The sequence below is a fragment of the Engraulis encrasicolus genome, chromosome 21 (genome assembly GCF_034702125.1).
Source record: "Engraulis encrasicolus isolate BLACKSEA-1 chromosome 21, IST_EnEncr_1.0, whole genome shotgun sequence".
In the NCBI taxonomy this organism is placed as follows: Eukaryota; Metazoa; Chordata; class Actinopteri; order Clupeiformes; family Engraulidae; genus Engraulis; species Engraulis encrasicolus.
The window spans coordinates 7,447,716-7,467,198 of NC_085877.1; the positions used below are offsets into that span (position 1 = coordinate 7,447,716).

At 42.4% G+C, this 19,483-nt stretch overlaps 1 protein-coding gene across 3 annotated transcripts in view; it reads right to left on the reverse strand.

Moving 5' to 3' along the window:
* Positions 1–19,483, reverse strand: part of col4a6 (collagen, type IV, alpha 6) — a 109,446-nt gene that overhangs the window by 7,300 nt on the left and 82,663 nt on the right. For 2 of the 3 annotated variants that reach the window (XM_063187443.1, XM_063187445.1), the window contains 19 exons: positions 19,158–19,268; positions 18,634–18,783; positions 16,287–16,382; positions 15,287–15,444; positions 14,521–14,703; positions 13,960–14,143; positions 12,403–12,456; positions 11,348–11,419; positions 8,774–8,881; positions 7,796–8,014; positions 7,040–7,201; positions 2,819–2,989; positions 2,401–2,544; positions 1,878–2,000; positions 1,369–1,550; positions 1,149–1,212; positions 785–859; positions 469–576; positions 89–196 (listed from right to left, as the gene is read on the reverse strand). In XM_063187443.1, the coding sequence (XP_063043513.1) occupies positions 89–196; positions 469–576; positions 785–859; positions 1,149–1,212; positions 1,369–1,550; positions 1,878–2,000; positions 2,401–2,544; positions 2,819–2,989; positions 7,040–7,201; positions 7,796–8,014; positions 8,774–8,881; positions 11,348–11,419; positions 12,403–12,456; positions 13,960–14,143; positions 14,521–14,703; positions 15,287–15,444; positions 16,287–16,382; positions 18,634–18,783; positions 19,158–19,268 (2,472 nt within the window). The remainder of the gene's footprint in view (positions 1–88; positions 197–468; positions 577–784; positions 860–1,148; positions 1,213–1,368; positions 1,551–1,877; positions 2,001–2,400; positions 2,545–2,818; positions 2,990–7,039; positions 7,202–7,795; positions 8,015–8,773; positions 8,882–11,347; positions 11,420–12,402; positions 12,457–13,959; positions 14,144–14,520; positions 14,704–15,286; positions 15,445–16,286; positions 16,383–18,633; positions 18,784–19,157; positions 19,269–19,483) is intronic. The other variant, XM_063187444.1, reaches the window with a different exon arrangement.

The window sequence follows — 19,483 nt, forward strand, 5'->3', positions numbered from 1 at the left end:
CTATGACATCCATTTATCAATCCACCCACCCACCGATCAGTCCTTCCACATGAAAAAGTGGGGATGAATGAAAAAAATAAATAAGAACCTTTTTCTGCTGATGTTCCTGGTGCTCCTGGCAAGCCGGGTCCTCCAGGCAGTCCCTGACCACCAGGGTATCCTGGCAGACCTTTGGCACCAGGGAATCCAGGGGTTCCTGAGGAAGAAATGGTCAAGAAATCGATACATCATTAGCCTACCATAACCTTACATGACTTTGTGTTTGGCAAAGAATCCTACTTGAAGTCTCAAAGATGGGTCCAGTGCAAGAGTTAGGCGTGCAGTCCCATTGACATGCATGTGCAGCTGCTGATCAATTTGTGGTGCTTGGTTTTCATTCTGTGGTGCTGCACCACCGAATGGTCTATGTTATGGGAAACACGGTTAGGGACAACATAAGGACTCTGATCTCTTATCTTCTCAACTCACCCATCAGGCCTGGTCTTCCTGGTTCTCCTGGAGCGCCCTTCTGTCCACCGTATGAGGATCCTCCAGGGGCTCCAGCGTCTCCTACTGGACCCGGCCCACCTGGCCCACCTGATCACACAAGGGCATAACAGTCTGTCAGCACAAGGCAATTTCACTGGCTTTAGCTAATGCCTGGCTTTAGTTCAGTTGCTGCTAGTTTTGTTTAGATTCAGTATCATTCTGCATTTTAAGGATGCTATTCAGATATGAGCAGTTCATCAATGCTGGATTTGAACAGCCAAGAACAGAACTGGAAACAGTTGTTGTGGAGACTTACCAGGATATCCAGGGTCTCCAGCTGCACCCTTGGGTCCGGAGGGCCCAGGGTAGCCATAGGACTCGCCTCTCTCACCTTCGAGATATAAGTATAGGCCATTACCAAGTGGGTCTCACCTAAGCAATACTATGTTATACTATATTATATAAAATTGAAAGGACCAATATCTGCATTACACTTATCACTGTGTTCACACTGACAATTTCATTGTTAACAGTCATTTTCAGTAGTGCATGGGAGAAATACAGCAGTAACACTGGATATTGTGAGACAGCATGACGTCAAGGCAAAAGTATGTAGGGTTAGGGTATACACACACTATTTTGGATGACAACATTTGTCATGGCTGTGTTAGCACACTCACCTTTGCCACCCGGTATTCCAGGTTCTCCGTTAGCGCCAGGTAAACCAGGAAGCCCGTCGTCACCCTTCACAGACAATCATATCATACATGCTATATTAAGTCCAGCAATCTTGTTTACATTTTTTATTCAAACGGTAAGTTTTCCGTTAGTTCTAATATATCAATCACAATTGAAAACAGTGTCCAAGATGAGCTGAGCTAATTTCTAGGCTGTGCTTACCCGTGGGCCAGATGTTCCTGGAAAACCATTGATGCCAGGAGAACCTTTACCCCCAGGAAAACCAGGAGATCCAGGGCGACCAGGAATGCCAGGCTGTCCTGGAAGACCTTTAGCTTGCTCGGCAAAACCAGGTAGACCAGGCAGACCCTGACGGCCGGGTGTTCCAGGGAAACCTTTGTCACCTGTTGACATTTGATAGTAGTTTAAGTTTTTAGTCTTTTATATATATAAAGAATAACTCAACAAAACAATTCAATTGCATAATCTTGGATTGTTATCAATCGTTTTTCCATACATACGACTGAAGAATTTGGTCTTGAGTAGCTTTAGCAACCCTAACAAATTTTATTGCTAAGCAGCATTCAGGTAATCTGTCGCTTGGTTCTTCTGTAAAATATTGCCATAAATCTTGACACTAGATAATAGTAGATTCTGATAGGTTGTCACATGCTAAAGAATACATCCATGGCTGTTCGTGTGTCTGTGCATTTAGTTGCAGGTGCAATCACCTCTAGGGCCGGGAAATCCTGGAAGTCCAGGGGATCCACTGACACCTGGCTCACCAGCCTCAAGCCTTCCAACTGGCAGCGGGATAGAGGCTTGTCCTGGCAATCCAGGTAACCCTCTGTCTCCTGAAATCAACATGACTAGGATTATTAGAGACACCAAGTCTGGCTCAGGAAGCTGAATATATGACAAGCTTTGTTGCAAAATTACGTATTTTTTGGAACATTTTGGGAAATTGACATTTTTGTACATGACATAGCATTGCAAAATGCATTTTATATGGGTGTAAAAAGTATGTTGGCAAGAACTCACACATAGATGACAGGGCGTCTACACAGTAATTTCCAATAATAAAATGCAAAAGTCAAAATATGATGCCTTTATAGTCTTCAAACAGTATATAGTTTTTATATTGTAATTCATTGTCAGACAACAATCCATCACAAATCTATAGAGTTTGACAGTTGACCAGCAGCAAGGACAGAGCAGCGTTAATTTCACTGTACTACTGTACAGAGGCCCTACCCTTGAATCCAGGGGCTCCAGGGCCTCCAGGTGACCCGTCAGTTCCGGAGTAGCCAGGAAGACCTTTTCCACCGGGGATCCCTGGTGTTCCTGCGGCTCCTGGTCTTCCAGGGAAACCGATCAATCCAGCAGCTCCTTTTTCACCTGAAAGAGGACAACAAATTGTCAATCATTGCTGACTTGTACTTCGAGCTTTGCCCTGTCTTTGGCTATGCATGCGTCAGTGAGTGTGAGAAGTATTTTTTTTTGTATTTCTACATGTGAAGAAATCTGACAATGAAGGTGACTGTGATTTAGTTAACCAATCACAACCATGCCTTACATGAACATGGGTAACAATAATGGACAAGATTTTGTTTGACAGAGTACAGCATCTCCTCAAACCAGCATGTCAGGTATTACGAAACAAAAGCCATGCCTTTTCCTCCTGGTGTTCCAGGACGGCCTTCATACACAGCTGGTCCAGGGGGTCCAGGCAAGCCTCTCGATCCAGGTGTCCCATCAGAACCTGGGATACCTGGTCCACCTTTTCTGCCCCCTCTCGCTGGAGCTCCAGGGATTCCAGCTTCACCTTTTGGTCCAGGGTATCCTGCGGACAGCAGTATATTGTTTAAAGTTTTTAGAAATTATTACCTCAGCCTACTCTGTCTGTCAGCAGGATAACCCAAAAGCTTGCGAGCAGATTTGGCTGAAAGTTTGTGGAGTTGTTAGCAATGACCCAAGGAACAAGTGAATAAATTCTGGTGGTGATCCGGAGCAGGGACCGGAACCAGGACCTTTTTAAAGATTCTTCACCATTGCTGGTCTATAAATCTAGACGCCCCTAGTGACCAGAAATTGAATTGAGGGAACTCCACAAAAAGAAGGCAGAAAGGCTTAGGGTGTAACATAGCCAAATGTTCTATCAAGCAGCTTCCTTGGCGGAGGTCTGCGCTCTCTGAGTGCTTCTAATTACAAGATGTGATGCATTGGTACCTGGTGGAACAGTCCATAACCAAATGGCTGTTTCATTTCCTGCGATACAGTAGCTATTAACCACTTACTTCAACCCATAGGATGTTCATCTATCAATTGTATAGTATAACAAAAAGTTTGGTGAAAATCTGTCCACCTTTGCAAATGTTATGGCCGCAAACAACAAAATCTGACAGGTGCACGCAGGCACACTTGGCCGGACAATGGGAGAAGAGTATGCCTCCAGCACCATTGGGCGGAACAGGTTTCCAAATGAAGTTCCTTAAATAAATAATGAAAAATAGATGCGATACATATGTGCAGACCTTATAAAATATACATCATAGGAGTAGGGCTAAACAATGAATCCAAACTCTAACCAAATCAAAGCAACAGTGACCAATACTTCCAACTAATGAGCTGCTATCAGTTTTAGATTAGATTCTGCCCGGTATGTTCAATGAAATTTGTTTTTGATTAGCAAATCTAAAACGTATATTGGCCAACATGTAAAAAGCTATTGTGATGATTTTTTTCAATTAATTTAATTGGTGTACTTATTATAGAACTGTAGAACTGTATACCTTTGGACTGGCACTTTTGACGGGTGGAGTGTAAGTGTCAGGGAGACATAAAGGTGGAAGAGTGAAGAGAGGCGAAATTCAGTGTTCCATTCTGACAGCTGAATAGTCAACAGGTAGAATCAAATCGATTAAAACATTAATGTTCTTGACTTGATTGGCCAAGGCGGGTGAAATTCCTCATTTGCATAATATTTTTAAAATATATATACCGGTAAGTATATAATATTTTTGCTTTGTCCCTTTAATGTCCACATGTAAGTATGTTTTCCTGGTGTCATATGTCAAGTCCTGATTCTGGGATTTTGTAAGTTGTACATGAATGGTCAGAACACCTGAAGTTGAAACGCTTAATTTGTAGTCGTTAAAAGCATTTTACAGAAGTATTCAACTTCCTGACTCTCACTCAATGTCATCCAAAATGCATGTATATAGCCTACTGTGATTGGGCAGCTACCCACTCAAGTAGCAAATGTGATTTTTGGCGTCAAAGGCGAGAAATTGAACTTCAGCTAACAATATGTAAAGATGACTTATGACGTGGTTTGGTGTCAGCATTTTTCTACACACAGGTTTCAGTTGATTGTTGATTGATTCAAATCTTTTGCCTGTTTAGGTCTGTTCAGTACAGTGGGAGTGTTGTTTAATGCTTTTGCTATCTGCAGTCTGTCGTATGGTTACACTGGAGCCATGACTCAGATGGGAATGAGTGGGTTGAGTGTCACTGGTAACACTTTATAATAGCGACTTCTTGTTAAGCTTTAGTTATGCATTATTCAAACCTTAGATAGCCCTTTGTAAAACATTTGTTAACCATTATCTCTTTATTGTTTCCCATGACTTAATCATTAACATTCACTATTAATAGTTTTTGATACTTATACACGTATGTGAGAGAGTCTGGGAAGAATTGGCAAATGATATAGAAACCATTCATCATTTGCCAATCCTTCCCCAACTCTCTCACACATATATCAGTATCAAAAACCAGCAACACTGTATGTTAATGATTAAGTAATGGGAAATAATAAATAGATAATGGTTAACAAATGTTTTACGAAGGGTTATCTAAGGTTTGAATAATGCTTAACAAATACATAGCTAATGCTTAATAAGGAGTCAGTATTATAAAGTGTTACCATGTCACCGATAGAATCTCACAGTGCTCGGCATAGAATGCTAGCAAACCTCCCTCCCTACACCTCATACAGATACGGTGGCGAGTCACAGAGCTAACTGCCAGGCTAACTGCCTGCCCATGTTTGCTGTGAGGTCATGGGTTCGAACCCTGAGGGATGGACAACGCCGTATAACCTCCGTTGCATTGGCAAAAAAAATTTTTTTTCTTGTATATAACCCGTCAGCCTAAAAAACAAGCTACAAAAACATCTTGACAACACACACACACACGCACGCACACACACACACACACACACACACACACACACACACACACACACACACACACACACACACACACACACACACACACACACAGAGCTTGAAATCAATTGTCATACAGCTTGTTAGTTACGGTATATCACATCAAAATTGTTTGAATGTCAGGACAACCATTTCAATGCAATTCCAGACAGCAAAATTTTATTCAAACCAGTCAAAGACTTAAAAACACCAGGCTTAAACATTGCGAATGTTCAATTGAAGCCTGCTTAAAAGGTCAGTGGCGATGAAGATGTTAAGAGCACCACACAAGCAATAATGTTACAGCAGTTTCACCGCCAGTCAGGTTAGTAAGGCTCCAACTCTAGCAGCAATGTTATTTGTGCCGACACTGATGTCAAACCATTGTATTTAATAACAATTTATCCATCATTCAATTTGCAATGGAAAATAAAACCCACACAGAATACAAACATAAACTGTACGGTAATACACATGTTCATCTTTGATATCAATCCACTGAATATCAATGTTTATACAGGGTCGAGGGACCAGATGTCCAGAGACACAACAATAAAATCACATATATATATGTGTATATGTATATATACAATTTTTGTTATTATTCTAATTATTATTTTTTCTTCTTCAACCAAATCACCTTAAAGTAAAAGTTTAAGAAGAAATGGCACAACTCTGGTCATCTAGTCCCTGTTGCATGACCACTACATAGCCTCGTTTGCTTGATACAGTATGTGTGTTAGAACTTCAGGCAACTCCAAGAGGTTACCGCTACATGTAAAGACTTCCAAGGGGATGGGGAAGGTTGCAGGGAATGTTAGAAAGAATTGCACTGACTCTAGAGAGAGGTTTTTAGAAGTTTTGCTGGTTATTAGCTGGCGAAGACAGGCGTTGATATAGGAAGACTTTGTAACACGTGTTCTCACCTTGACAGCCTATGAAGCCACCCAACACCCAGAACAGAGAAGAGTGACACCATGAATGGATGGGGTGAAGGAGTGAATATGATGATGGTGGAAAAGCCAGAAGAAGAGGGGGAGGAAGAGGAGGAAGAAAGAAGGAATGAAGGACGGAAAGGAAAGTAGGGGAGGAGGAGGAGGAGGAGGAGGAGGAGTAGGAGGGGGATGAACAAGAAATTTATTGGTGATGAACAGCAAAATGCAGCTCCGAGTGCGTCGTGCCATAGACAGTGAACAGTATGCATGAACATCAACAGGTATGATTATCAGAGCAAATGGGGAGTGATATTTAGTTGTTACATATAAGCATACTGTATGGTCAGGGTTTACAGTAACATGTAAGACATGCAGCTTTATCTCTTTGCATCACCCACCTACAAAGGGAAAATTCTTATTTTTTCCTTTTAAATCTGTACCTACCTTCTCTTAAAATCAGCGAAAAATAGCACACGATTGCTTAAGAGACGTATCATATCATGCAAGAGTAGATTAACATTCCACAGTCCAACATTCCCCAGTCAAACAGATGAATGGATAGTAGTAACATAAAAAAAGAATGGCAAAGGAGGGTTAACAAGATGGATGTTTAAGATGAGACAGTACGGGAGGTTACACTGGACGTGTCTGTGTGCAAATTAGAGCTTAAAAAACCCCTGTTTCACATATTTCGCTTCTGGTGGTGAAAAAAGTGAGATGATGAATGATGAGATGTTGTGTCCTCACCTGGTGGCCCGGGGAGTCCTTTGCCTCCTGAGGGTCCCGCTGGTCCAGGTAGGCCGCCTGCCGGGAGCTCACCTGGTAGACCAGGAAGCCCCACCTGACCTGGGTAGCCGTCCAAGCCGCGCTCTCCCTTCGCCCCGGGAATGCCAGGACCTCCGTTCTCACCTGTTGTGCAGGTGGGAAAAATGCAACAGGGGTTCGTTTCTCAAAACCATTGCTGATAGTCAGTTAGCAAGTTGATTACAATGGGCAATTTCAACCATCAAAGTCATTATGCCATCCTAACATGTGACCCTTTGCCATGAGAGGAGAGGAGTGGCCTGCAGTCCCTCTCCCTAGAGATAAATAACGTCTGATTCCCCACATCAGAGTTACAACTGAAGAACTAAACATTGCAGCCAGTTAAACGTAAAAAACGAAGTTGCCCTCTTGTAAATTAGTTCAACTTGAAAAAGCCTACTGCACGTACAAGCCCTCTGTCCAGTGATAAGTAACATCTGATTCCCACATCAGAATTATAACTGAAGAACTAAACATTGCAGCCAGTTAAACGTAAAAAACGAAGTTGCCCTCTTGTAAATTAGTTCAACTTGAAAAAGCCTCAAGGTAACTTACAAACATTAGGCAACAGGGTAACTTATTAATGGTTATAATGTTTTACAATGTACAGGCCCTCTGCCCAGCTAGCAGAAGCCTAGCCGCAGGAAACATGAAAAAGGATTGTGACCGCTCAATTGATAGGGTTGACCATACACCCACCCGGTAAGCCGGGCAGTCCGTTGTCTCCAGGCAGTCCCTTATCTCCAGGTCCGCCAGGGAGACCGTTGGCACCGGGTGCTCCAGGAGCGGTTCCGTAGGCTACGCCGGGCTCTCCCTTGGCTCCTGGACGACCAGGTTGGCCGTTCTTGCCCTGCGCTCCTGGGAAGCCTGTGCCCGGTACGCCGGGCTGTCCAGGGTCTCCCCTGGGCCCAGGGAACCCTGATGGATGTGGAACAAAGGGAAATGAGGACAATAAGGAACAAGAATTTATTTCGAAACTCACATATCGAAACACATCAAAACAACAGTCACTAGTCACTAGCATGCACCTTTAACCTGTTATAAGTTTGCTATTACTAGAATGGCAATGTCCAAGTCACAACTCATTACTTATGGTGTAATGTCGTAGTGGTGTAGTACTATGGTAGCTAAGTTTTGTCAATGACTATTGCAGTGTTCCACTGGCGGAATGGTGTGTATTATGGGGCTACTGAAATAGTAAAAAACTAAGAAGATATAAATATCAGATTATGAAATGATGTATTATTATTATATTATATATATACTATTATTATATTATAAAAAAGAAGAAGATATCTGAGCTGCACTGGCACTATTTTTACTTCCTGGTGGATTTGGATTTCACATTAAAAAGAGTCTTTATTAGCATCAGTAATACAGTACAAGCAGGTTTAGTTTCAAAAAAGAGTGTTTGTATCCTTGAACAGATGTGTTGGCTATCACGACAGTTATTCAGTTATTAGAAAAATTCTGCACAGTGACAATTTCACAAGCAAAAAATTAACAGCTATGTTTTGGTCATCTGTTGTTCTTTGTGAAACATCAATGAAACATAGTCATTCAATATTTGTTCCAAGTGAGGCATTTTCCTTATACTTAAAATGTACAAAGAACTCTATGATGACAATGGTCTTGAAGTCTTGAAATGTTAAGTGTAGTGAGCAGGGGAAGATGTACCTTGGGGTCCTGCCTGTCCTCCATAACCAGAGTCTCCTCTTTCGCCCTTCGCCCCATCAAAACCAGGCCGTCCATTAGATCCAGGACCACCTGGGTTGCCTTTGTTACCTGAGACACGCAATAAACTGTATGTCAAACGCGAACACTTGCAGAAAAACACATTCTGTACATATGCTGCCATGTCTGCATCAAGCAACCTCCTCTAGCAAACCTGTATGGACCTGAACTGTGTAAATACAGTGTCCATGTCCATGACTGTAGATTATTTATCCATGAGTGTGCATGTACTGTATATTTGGTACTTGTTCAATGCTTGTGTTAGGACTAACGTCTAATGTCTAACGTCTGGGTGGGCTCCGCCCCCTTGTGCCTGTGTCTCATCCTGCAGATTGGAGATGGCTGGAGCTGGTTTGCTTTGATGGAGGCTACTATAAGTGGCTGGCTTTCAGCATCTCGCTCTCTCTCTCATGGCTGACGCTGACCTTGGTCCCCGCTCTCGCTGAGAGCCTGTTTTGTTTGGTTATCCCACTAGGCCTACATTTTTGCACACATGCATCACACTATTATTTTACACTACTGATCTTTAGCTTTTCTAGAAAATAAATACTTTATGTTGAAATGACGTTGCGGTGTGGACTCCCCATTTATGTTTTGGCTACCTTGAGCCAGGTGGTTCTTAACACTTGCGATGTCTAGTCGTCTTTACTGTGCCAACATGTAAGAGCTGTCAAGTTTGATGGTTTGTGAAAACAAATGTCCCATTGCTGACAATAAATGCATGTACAGTATATCTACCAATCGACAGACAGACAGACTGACAGACACACACACACAGACACACACTCAAAGGCAGACATAAACGCAAACACAGTTACTTGTAATGCAACTAGTTGAGCATAACCAGAACATCATTACTCTCATTGAACTCAAAGTTAAAATATACTGTACCAGACACACTTACACAGAGAGAGAAAGGCACACACATATATACATACATACACGTAAACGCAAATAGTGATAATCGTACACAATCAGCACCTCATTACAACCTTAAAGGCGCATTGTGTAATATTTTAAGTCCAGAATTCATGCTGCCCATTCACATATGTTACCCTTTTCACGATTACCACCATCAAAGTCTAAGTTTTCATTATGACTGGGAAAATTGCACTTTTCCCCATACCGACTATTTTAGATTTCCAGAAATAGAAATTCTTTTAGCTGAAAAACTGTCTGTACTTTGGTCCTACTCATAAATATTAGTTTATAACTTGATAAATACTCCTGAAAAGATCAGATTGGGCAATAGGCAGCACAGTTTCACTGAGCAGCATAGTTGCTATACCTACTCTGGCCACAATCCTACACAATGTACCTTTAAAGGGACACTGTGCAGGAAATGGTCAAAAAAGGTACTGCAACTATGCTGCTCATTGAAACTGGGCTGCCTATTGCCAAATTTGATCTTTACATGAAAGTTTACTAAGTAATAAACTATAATAATATAGTATAAACTTTCTAGTGTGGTCCAAGTACAGTCATTTTTGCAGCTAAAAACGGCTATTTTTGGAAATTCAAAATGGCGGACCATGGAGAAGATCCCCCTTTTCATGCATGAAAAGTGCAATTTTTCCAGTCATAGTGACTACTTAGAATTTGATGGTAGTGGTAAGTATTCATGAAAAAGGTAACATTAGTGAATGGGCAGCATGAATTCTGGAAATAAACAACTAAAAATCTCACACAGTGTCCCTTTAAAATATATATACAGGGCCGCTGACAGCCTTGGCCGGGTTCAGGACAAAGAATTCTGAATGGCCCCAATACATGCCATGTAATTAGGGCCCAATTCACCTTTCCGCAGCTGCACCCCCAAAATGGGAACTGACCAAACATAGCATAGCAACGGTTACTAAGCTCGGGACCTCAATCAAACAGGCCATTTTGATGAATGGGAGTCTATGGGAGAGAACCCTACTCGTGAAGATGAAATGAAACGTTGTGCCTATGGCATTTGTATATTCAACAGCCTATATCCAAAAAGGCTGGAGGGAAGGGTTACATTTCCCCTCCTGAAACCAAAGACCCAGCGAGAGAAATTCAGGCTGTGGATTAAGCAAAGTGGATGAACCCACCACCAGCTGTCACAATCACGTAAAAATTTTTAATTCTACAAATGTGATAATCATACAAATTTAATGCAATATATGCTGCTTTGCTGCTCTTGTATTTCATTGTCGCGACAAGAAACTACAAAATGATAAGGCGCTTGCCTCTTACATTGGGACCTGTAGGCTTTACCGTCTATCCTGACCTCATTTGACTGGCTAAAAACACGGCATGTAATGTACGTACGCATATCGCAGACGTTTTTGTCTGCTTCGATCTGCGACCTTGCCGTTTTTCCAGAAATGACTTGCAATTTCTTTGGGCAAAGCGAAAATGGTCTGGGGTGAAAACATTTTTGCATGTTTGATTGACATAACAACCGTTGCTAAGGGGGGAGGAGTTTGTGGAACGGTGAATTCTATTTAAATACCATACATGCAAACATACAAAAGCAATAAAACAGACCTGGGACTCCAGGGCGACCAGGAAAGCCAGGTGATCCAGCCTCTCCGGGGATTCTGCATGGCAGTACCGTTCCTACCACAACCCAGCAAATAGTTAGTCTCATGAAAACATTGTTGATGGCCTGAGCTACGCTAAACTACACAAGCTATGCCAAATCTAACAGCTCTAAACACGTTAACAGTTAAAGGGTGTGTTTTATTTTACTTTAAAACATCAACTGTCTAGCTATTTAAGCTTTATAATGCATAATGCAATGCATTTGTAAATGTCTATTCCAAATTCTTATCACTGAATTTCTTCCTGAAGTAAGAGCTATGTGTTTAGTATATTTCAATGGGTTATTGAATTTGTTGGTCAGTCAATGAATTAAGATAAGTAATGGTATTAGTACCCTTATAACTTACTTACTGGAACAGTCTGTTGAGTCAGTTTTGCTTCTGTGAAGGCAGATCTACTGCCTGCTCAAAGACCCACACCCTCCCCTCCCCTCCCCACCCTCTCCTCTCCTCTCCTCACTGTTGCTGCAGCTGGCGTAGCAGGGCTGATCACATGCATAAGCTTTGACTGGCCAAAAAAAAAGATAATGCACCACAGTCTGTTCAAATTCCATGGGGACCAGTTACAAAAGCCAGGCCCGCCATGGAATGACCATTGACTAGTTGGATAAGACACCTCAAGAAAATCAAGTTAAGTTAAAGCTGCGTCCACATATGTTGCTGTTCGTTACTTGCTTCTTGCTTACTTGTACAAATGTTGAAAGTCTTTTTTAAATTGGAACCAGCCATGACATCACATCACTTGTCCTCTTGTTCTCACAGCTTCAGGTCTCACATTGCTGGAACTCCTTAACATCCTATTGACTGACATTGCTCAGCAAAGTATTGAGAAGCAAAATGTGTGGACGCAGCTTTGTTGTTTTTTTTGTTTGTTTGTTTGTTTGTTTGGGAAATGTAGCATTGGCTGAGGTGACTGATCCAAAAGCGGCGAGCGTCTGTGGTTATTATGTTTGTCTGGTTGTTTGTCTACTGGCTGCGTCTGCGGGCTTGGCATCTCACCTCCCTCTGCGCCAGAGGCATCACTAAGCCCCTCCCGCCCACAGCCGTAGTCACCTAGTCAGACAACATGCACAGGAAGGTAAGAGAATAGGCATGGCAAGCCTAGCGTTCAATCTATCTGTCATTCATTCGCTCATCCACACATTCATTCGCTCACTCACTCATTCATTCGTTCGTTCGTTCATACAGTCATTCATTCAATAAATCAATCGTTCAGTCACACAATCATTGGTGAAAACTGTGTCCTCACCGGACGCAGCAGTCAGTTAATGCACAAGCTTAAAGAAAAAGCAATGATGTTTAAAAGTCAAAATGCAGCAATTATAAGTTCAGATGAATATCAGTGTTGCTTTGTTTGATCAGGCACATTCAAAGTTATGGCAAAAGCAATTCAGTAGGCCAAAAAAAGTGTGTATGTCAAGGTTAGGGTACTCTCACAATGCAGAGAGAGGAGACAAAATTGTTTAGGAATAGCATCGCGAGTCATGCTTGTTCACTTGTACACATCATTAATGTATGCATATAACTGACTACAAATTCTGATTCTAATCCTAAATCAAATGTCCCGCTTTAACAATAAATAAATCAGTGCTCAGGCAACAATATAAAACAACTCTGTTAAATGTGCTTTTGTTATATTATCGTTGTAGAGATAGGGAGTAGGGTTGCCATGCTGGGTAGCCCTGAAAAGGGCAACTCTACTCCCCTGTGTAGCAATTACACATGTATACTGTATATGTATACTGTATACAGGACGTAACATACTGCAATGTATATATGAGCAAATGAATTGCATTTGCACAATGCCTGGAAGCACCTGTTCAGCACTCCCCCCACCCCACCCCTGCTCTTAAAATTGCTGAAGTGTTTGTGTTGCAAATTGTTGAAGGAGCTGACGACAAAGAAGAGTACAGATGAATGCCAGATGGAAAGAGCATTATGATGATGGGGTTTCAATCAGGTATTAGAGACATTATACAACAGTTACATTCTCTAGGGAAATGTTAACTGGTTACTGTGTATTAGTACAAACGTCATTAGTGCAATATTAATAATTTCATCTGGTATCTCCTTTGAAGTCATACTCTTCACAGTTTAAAAAAAAAGCACAGCCGCAGCTTAGCAGCAATCATGGTTATTGAACTTTTCTTCATTTGCATGAATCAATTAATGGCTGGATGCTTGCTGCAATAGGTAAGCAAGTGATTTTGTAGGCAAAATACAAAGCCGAACATAGCAAGCAAAGGTCTTCAGTCACTACCCTATTCATTGTCAATTTATGACAACAACAGCATCACACGTTGTGCTGATGATGCATGCATGGATATGAATGCATAATGGTGAAACTATGAATAGTAATTAGCAGCCAAACTCATTAACGACATCAAGATTTGATTTCAGGGTTTGACTTCAGGATCAATCAAGAGAATCTCCATACATACTACACAAGAGACGTGGGATGTATGAGTGGCAGCACATAACTAAAAACCTGCTGAAGGTTTGGGATGTTTCCAAAATGTTCCCGTCATCCTAGCCTCTGGTCTCCTGTTGCCTTACCTGGGAGTCCAGGAGGGCCCGGGGCCCCGGGGTAGCCGTCCAGGCCAGGGTCTCCTGCTGGGCCTGGCAGACCAGCGGATCCTGCGTAGCCAAGACCGGGTTCTCCTGGCAGGCCTGGCCGTCCTTTACCGCCAGGGAACCCGGGGAGACCCCTTTCTCCTACCACTCCGTAGCCAGCATCACCCTAGAGAGAGTTGTGAGGAAATGGAGGCCAATGATCTTTCACATGCATTGGTATAGGAACTGTACATTTAAATTGGCTTTGAAGTGTGCCACTTTATTTTTTAAGTGTGGCGCTGTCTCTGAGCTGTCCTGAAACAGTTTCATATGGCTGCCAACTCTGAGTTGTAAATAAAATGTCCGCGAGTTGGTCTTGTTGCATCTAACAAGATCAGATAGTTTGTTATTCAAAGCCAGTGGGACACAAGCATTGAATTGACAAATGAGAACAGAATAGAGTGTAGAATATCAAACTCTGTTTTTGTTGAAAGACCTACAGAACATACAGGCTTTGAGACCAGGTCAGCAGTCTCATCCCGTGGGAGTCCCATGATAACTTACAGGGGGTCCAACCGGTCCGGGATATCCAGGATTTCCGTCTCTTCCAGGCTGTCCTGCGGCTCCGGGGGCTCCGCCAGGCCCGGACCAGCCGCGCTCTCCTTTCTCTCCGCTGATGCCATAGGGGTAGTAGGGGCTGCCCTTCTCTCCCTTCCTGCCGGAGAACCCTGGCTCTCCTGGACGTCCCTGAAATGTGACGGTTCAGTACGCCCATATTATGATTTCCCACGTTTGGAACAGATTCAAGATGATTTGGTACTGCTTAAAATCCTGTCCGACTGGCTTATTGAGAGATGAGATTTTCTTTGTATTCACTGATTTACGGACAAGTTCAAAGCAGGTGGTATGTCTTGTAGCCTAGCTTTGCTAGCCCCACATCAAGATGAAGTAGTAAGGTCTAGAAACGTAGGTAGGGGGCAGGCTGAAATGTTGTATTTCAAATCTCGCTAAATACTATACAAAGGGGTAGTACTACTACAAATCAGTGCAATTATTAGGAAGAACTTCATGGTGACTGGACTGGCATCAATTAAAAAAATCCCTTGCGACAGTGAATTACATACAGTACATTTGATATCTATGCAAATCTCTAATTGGTACCCAAAAAGCTTTGCCACACTGGAGCAGACAGATTGTCTGTTTCTTTGTGATAATGTTTCTTTTTTTAAAATGTTTTTTTTAATGTGTCTTTTTCTTCTTTTTTTAATGTTTCTTTGTGATAATGTCTAGACCTGGCCTTTAAAGAGTTCATAGTAATGAATTGACATACGGTAGCTCCAGGTGCACCAAGACCGCCGGGCGTTCCTGCGTCTCCGATCTCTCCTTTAGCGCCGTTGCCGCCAGGATAACCAGGAGAGCCTGGAGCACCTGTTGGGCCCACGTCACCTGATATGCCTCCACCGCCACACGCACAGTCTCCAACGTCACCTGGGGTGGGGGTGGGGGGAGAAAACATGCGTGGCTATAATACAGCAAGCAATGTTCGCATGACAAGTCAGATAGACATTACTAAGAATTGCTATCATCAGAGTTCAGTTCACGTCGTAAACAATGTAGGTTTCAAGTGGAACCAGGTCCATGTTTCTAAAAAAATATTGTTACTGACCACTTCGCAATTTCAGAGATGCTAGGCTGCTGGGTCACACGCCCAGGACTGTGCAGAAAGGTGGCCAATGGGAAAATGGATTGTGACTAACCAAGTTGCTTATGTGGTTCACAAAAATGCTGCTGAAAGACACACCCACCAAGATATTGTACTGGAAACAAATTCCACCTGCCTACAGAGTCATTCGTTTTTATATGTGAAGAATTTCTTATTTTTTTTGCATCTATGTGCATCTATGTGTGAATTCCAGCCATTTAAATATTTTGAGAACACATTTTTAAAAAAAACCTATATAAAATGCAATGCATTTGCGGTACATCGCAGGTACTTCATATTGCAACAAAGCTGCATATCGTCGCTGTCCAGCGAAAACCACTTACCTCCACTTCTCATTGTTTTTTATGTATTGATTTATAAAACCACATTTTCAAAAAAAAAAAAAATCATTGCAACATTACAGTTGGCTACTAAATTATTTATCATACACATATACCCATGGAGACTGACCAGTAGTACTGTCTTATATTTTATAATAAATAAGGAACGAACATAAAAAACTAAAAATAATAGTGGAGATAAGTGGTTTTCACTGGACAGCGACGATATTCTATATAGAATTGTTCTCATGACAGTTGTGTATATGAAGTTAAATGGCCCACTGTACCTTTACCGCCAGGGTATCCAGGTCCACCAGACAGGCCCCTCAGGCCGGGGGCACCAGGGGCTCCGGGGATCTCCCTGGGGTACTGGGGGTAGGCCACTGCATGAGGAACACATGGACAGTGTTACAAGTGCCATCAAAATAGTTCAAAAGACCTTAAAATGCCATCAAAACCTTTGGAAAACCTGATTCATCAAAACGTTTAGTCTGTCCAGAAAATTGTGCAACATTGTTTTGTACACAAACACAGGGTTAACCTGGCTTCAGAAGCTCCAATCCAGCATCATATGTATATCAAGTCAAGTCAAGTCAAGTCAAGTTTATTGTCAATTTCTTTACATGCACTGGTCATACAAAGAATTTGAAATTGCGTTTCTTGCTCTCCCATGCAGACATAGACTAATCTAGGTAAGGACATAGACAGTATAGACATAGACAGTACTCATACATGGACATAGACAGTATGGACGTAGACATTGCTCATACAGACATTTAAAGTGCAAGACTGGACAACAGAAGACTTGTAGAGAACATACATTAAGAGGAGGTATTTTGTTGTTCTTTTTTCTAAAAGTCCTTTATAGCGTTCTGACATAGTAATAGTAGCATTTGAAGAAATAAATAATTAAAAAAAGGTTTTTATTAAATACACCAGCAGCAGTATGTGTGTGTGTGTGTTTGTATGTGTTTTGTGTTATATACACGAATACCGGTATATAGGCTAGCACCAAGTTCTAGCCAGGCATCCAGCATCACACGTATAGGCTAGCACCAAGTACTAGCTGGGCAGTTGAGGCCATTTCAGGAGCTCACTCTTCCTCCAGGTTTTATGAGTCAGCTGCTGGAAGTAGTGGCACTGGATTGTGTCTTCTTATTGCTTTTCTTTATTAGGTGGACATTCCATTTCCATTTCATGACTAATGGAGATCCTTCAAATACTAAAAGATTACCCAGCATGCTTCCTAAGTCAGAGTCATCTGTCTCAAGTCATCTTTTAGACTCCTTCCTAAAGCATGTTTCACAGTTAGTCCATGAGAGTATTCGCTCAGCTGAGGAGTTATTTCTGATATTTAATATTGCACACAGGATATTACCTTGCCTGGTTAACACCAGACCTAATCACAAGTGATCGAAACGATTGTGTAGAACTAAAGGCAGTATGGGAGTTCCCAGGCTAGATATTACCTGCCAGGCAGGAATATTGAATGTTTGAGAAACAGATAAGTGTATACTGTTGCATTAAATCAACAAGAGATTATCCTTCGGTCAGCTTCGGTCGGTCAACCAAAAGTTACTCAGGTGATTAATAATGCACACGGAACTACAATGTGCCCTATTTTTTGCCAAGAAGAGCTTATCCTTCCGTCGGCAACACAGCCGAATGTGCGGACAACATGTTAGTCCATAAGAGTAATTTTGCTCAGGAGTTTTTTTTCGCGTTAAACAATGCTCAAGGAACTGAAAAGTGTAATGTGTCAATTGCAGAGATTATCCTTCGATCGGCGATGCAGCTGAACGTGCAGAGGTTCAGCTGAAAGGTTATATCTGGCGTTATTTATTAATATTGCAAATGGAATATTGCCTTTCGGGTGGCAATATTGCCACTTGTGGCCTGGCGGCTACCTTCCGTCATCTGAGCCCTGCGTCCCCCTGTCACCATCCTGAGACATGCTGTAAAGACCAGGTCTTCATCCACACAGGAAGTAACAACAGCAAGAGTTACATCTCTCACACCTTTGCACTGCCAACCCCTATGCATTCCCTATACATGACTCTGATTAAACATGTTGCATGAATTAACACCAACTTGCTTATTCACATACCACATTATGTACACACTTGCAGACAGACACACAGACACAGACAAAGACAGACGCATGCGCACGGTGGCACGCGGACGATTACACACGGACACACACGAACACACGCGGACACACACACACACACACACACACACACACACACACACACACACACACACACACACACACACACACACACACACAAACACACACACACACACACACACACACACACACACACACACACACACACACACACACACACACACACACTCAATTGAGGTGCTCGGACTGGAACATACAAGTAATCATTCATCGTTCATTTAATTGTTCATACGTTCATTTCATTTCATTCATTCATTTTATGCACATTAATCAATACATCAGCTAAAAAACGTCAATATACAGTATGTAAATATGCCAATCATATTATATATAAATATATATCATATTATACATAAATATATACAGCATACTCAAAAATGCAAAAGGAACACCTTGTTGCTAACATAAAAACTAAACTATAATGGGGGGTCATGAAGACTCACCAGATTGTCCGGGTGGGCCGGGGAGACCAGGAGGTCCAGGCAGGCCGGGGCCACCAGGCAGACCCTCCGGCCCGTAGCCTTGGCGACCGGCGTTTCCTTTCTCTCCCCTGGGCCCCTGTGTGCCTGGGAAGCCTGGACTGCCTGGAGGACCTGTGGGAAGGATGTGACAACCAGTTACCCTGCATCATGACTAAACTAATTCTACTCCACCCCTTCCACTAACTTTGTCATGCTGTGTATATTGTTGCCTTGTGTGTATACATAGTATATTGTTGTTTTCGTACCTACCCACACTTTGCATGTACTGTAGCTATTTCCCCATTTGAAAGTTGCGTTGGCTAAAAGCATCCACTAAATGTAATGTAATGTAACATAATGCAATAATGGAATGTAATCCTGAAAGCTTTGACAGGGAAGATGAGTCGAGGTTGCGGAGTGCAGAGTGTGAGGTGTGGTACCTGCTGAGAGAGAGGGAGGATGTTTTGAGATATGGAGTGAGATGACTGATGCCACGTGTCGTGTACCTGTGGAGAGGGAGCGTGAGCCGGGGGCTCCTGGTGTTCCTGGGTACCCTGGCAGACCCTGATCTCCAGTGGGGCCTGGAAGACCATCGAAACCTGCATCTCCCATTGGACCTATAGCGAGAACATGAAAAGTTGATACAGAGGTATATTCCCCTGACCTACTAGCCTGATTATCATCGACTTTCAAATCTCTTTGAGACTTGAAGCTGTTGCGTCACTAGGAGGGCACGGCCTGGCTACTGGCCTACACCATTCAAGTTTCAGTGTTATTGTCATCGTCATTGAAGGCAACAAAATTGTGTATGGGGCAACAGCACTGCGTAGTT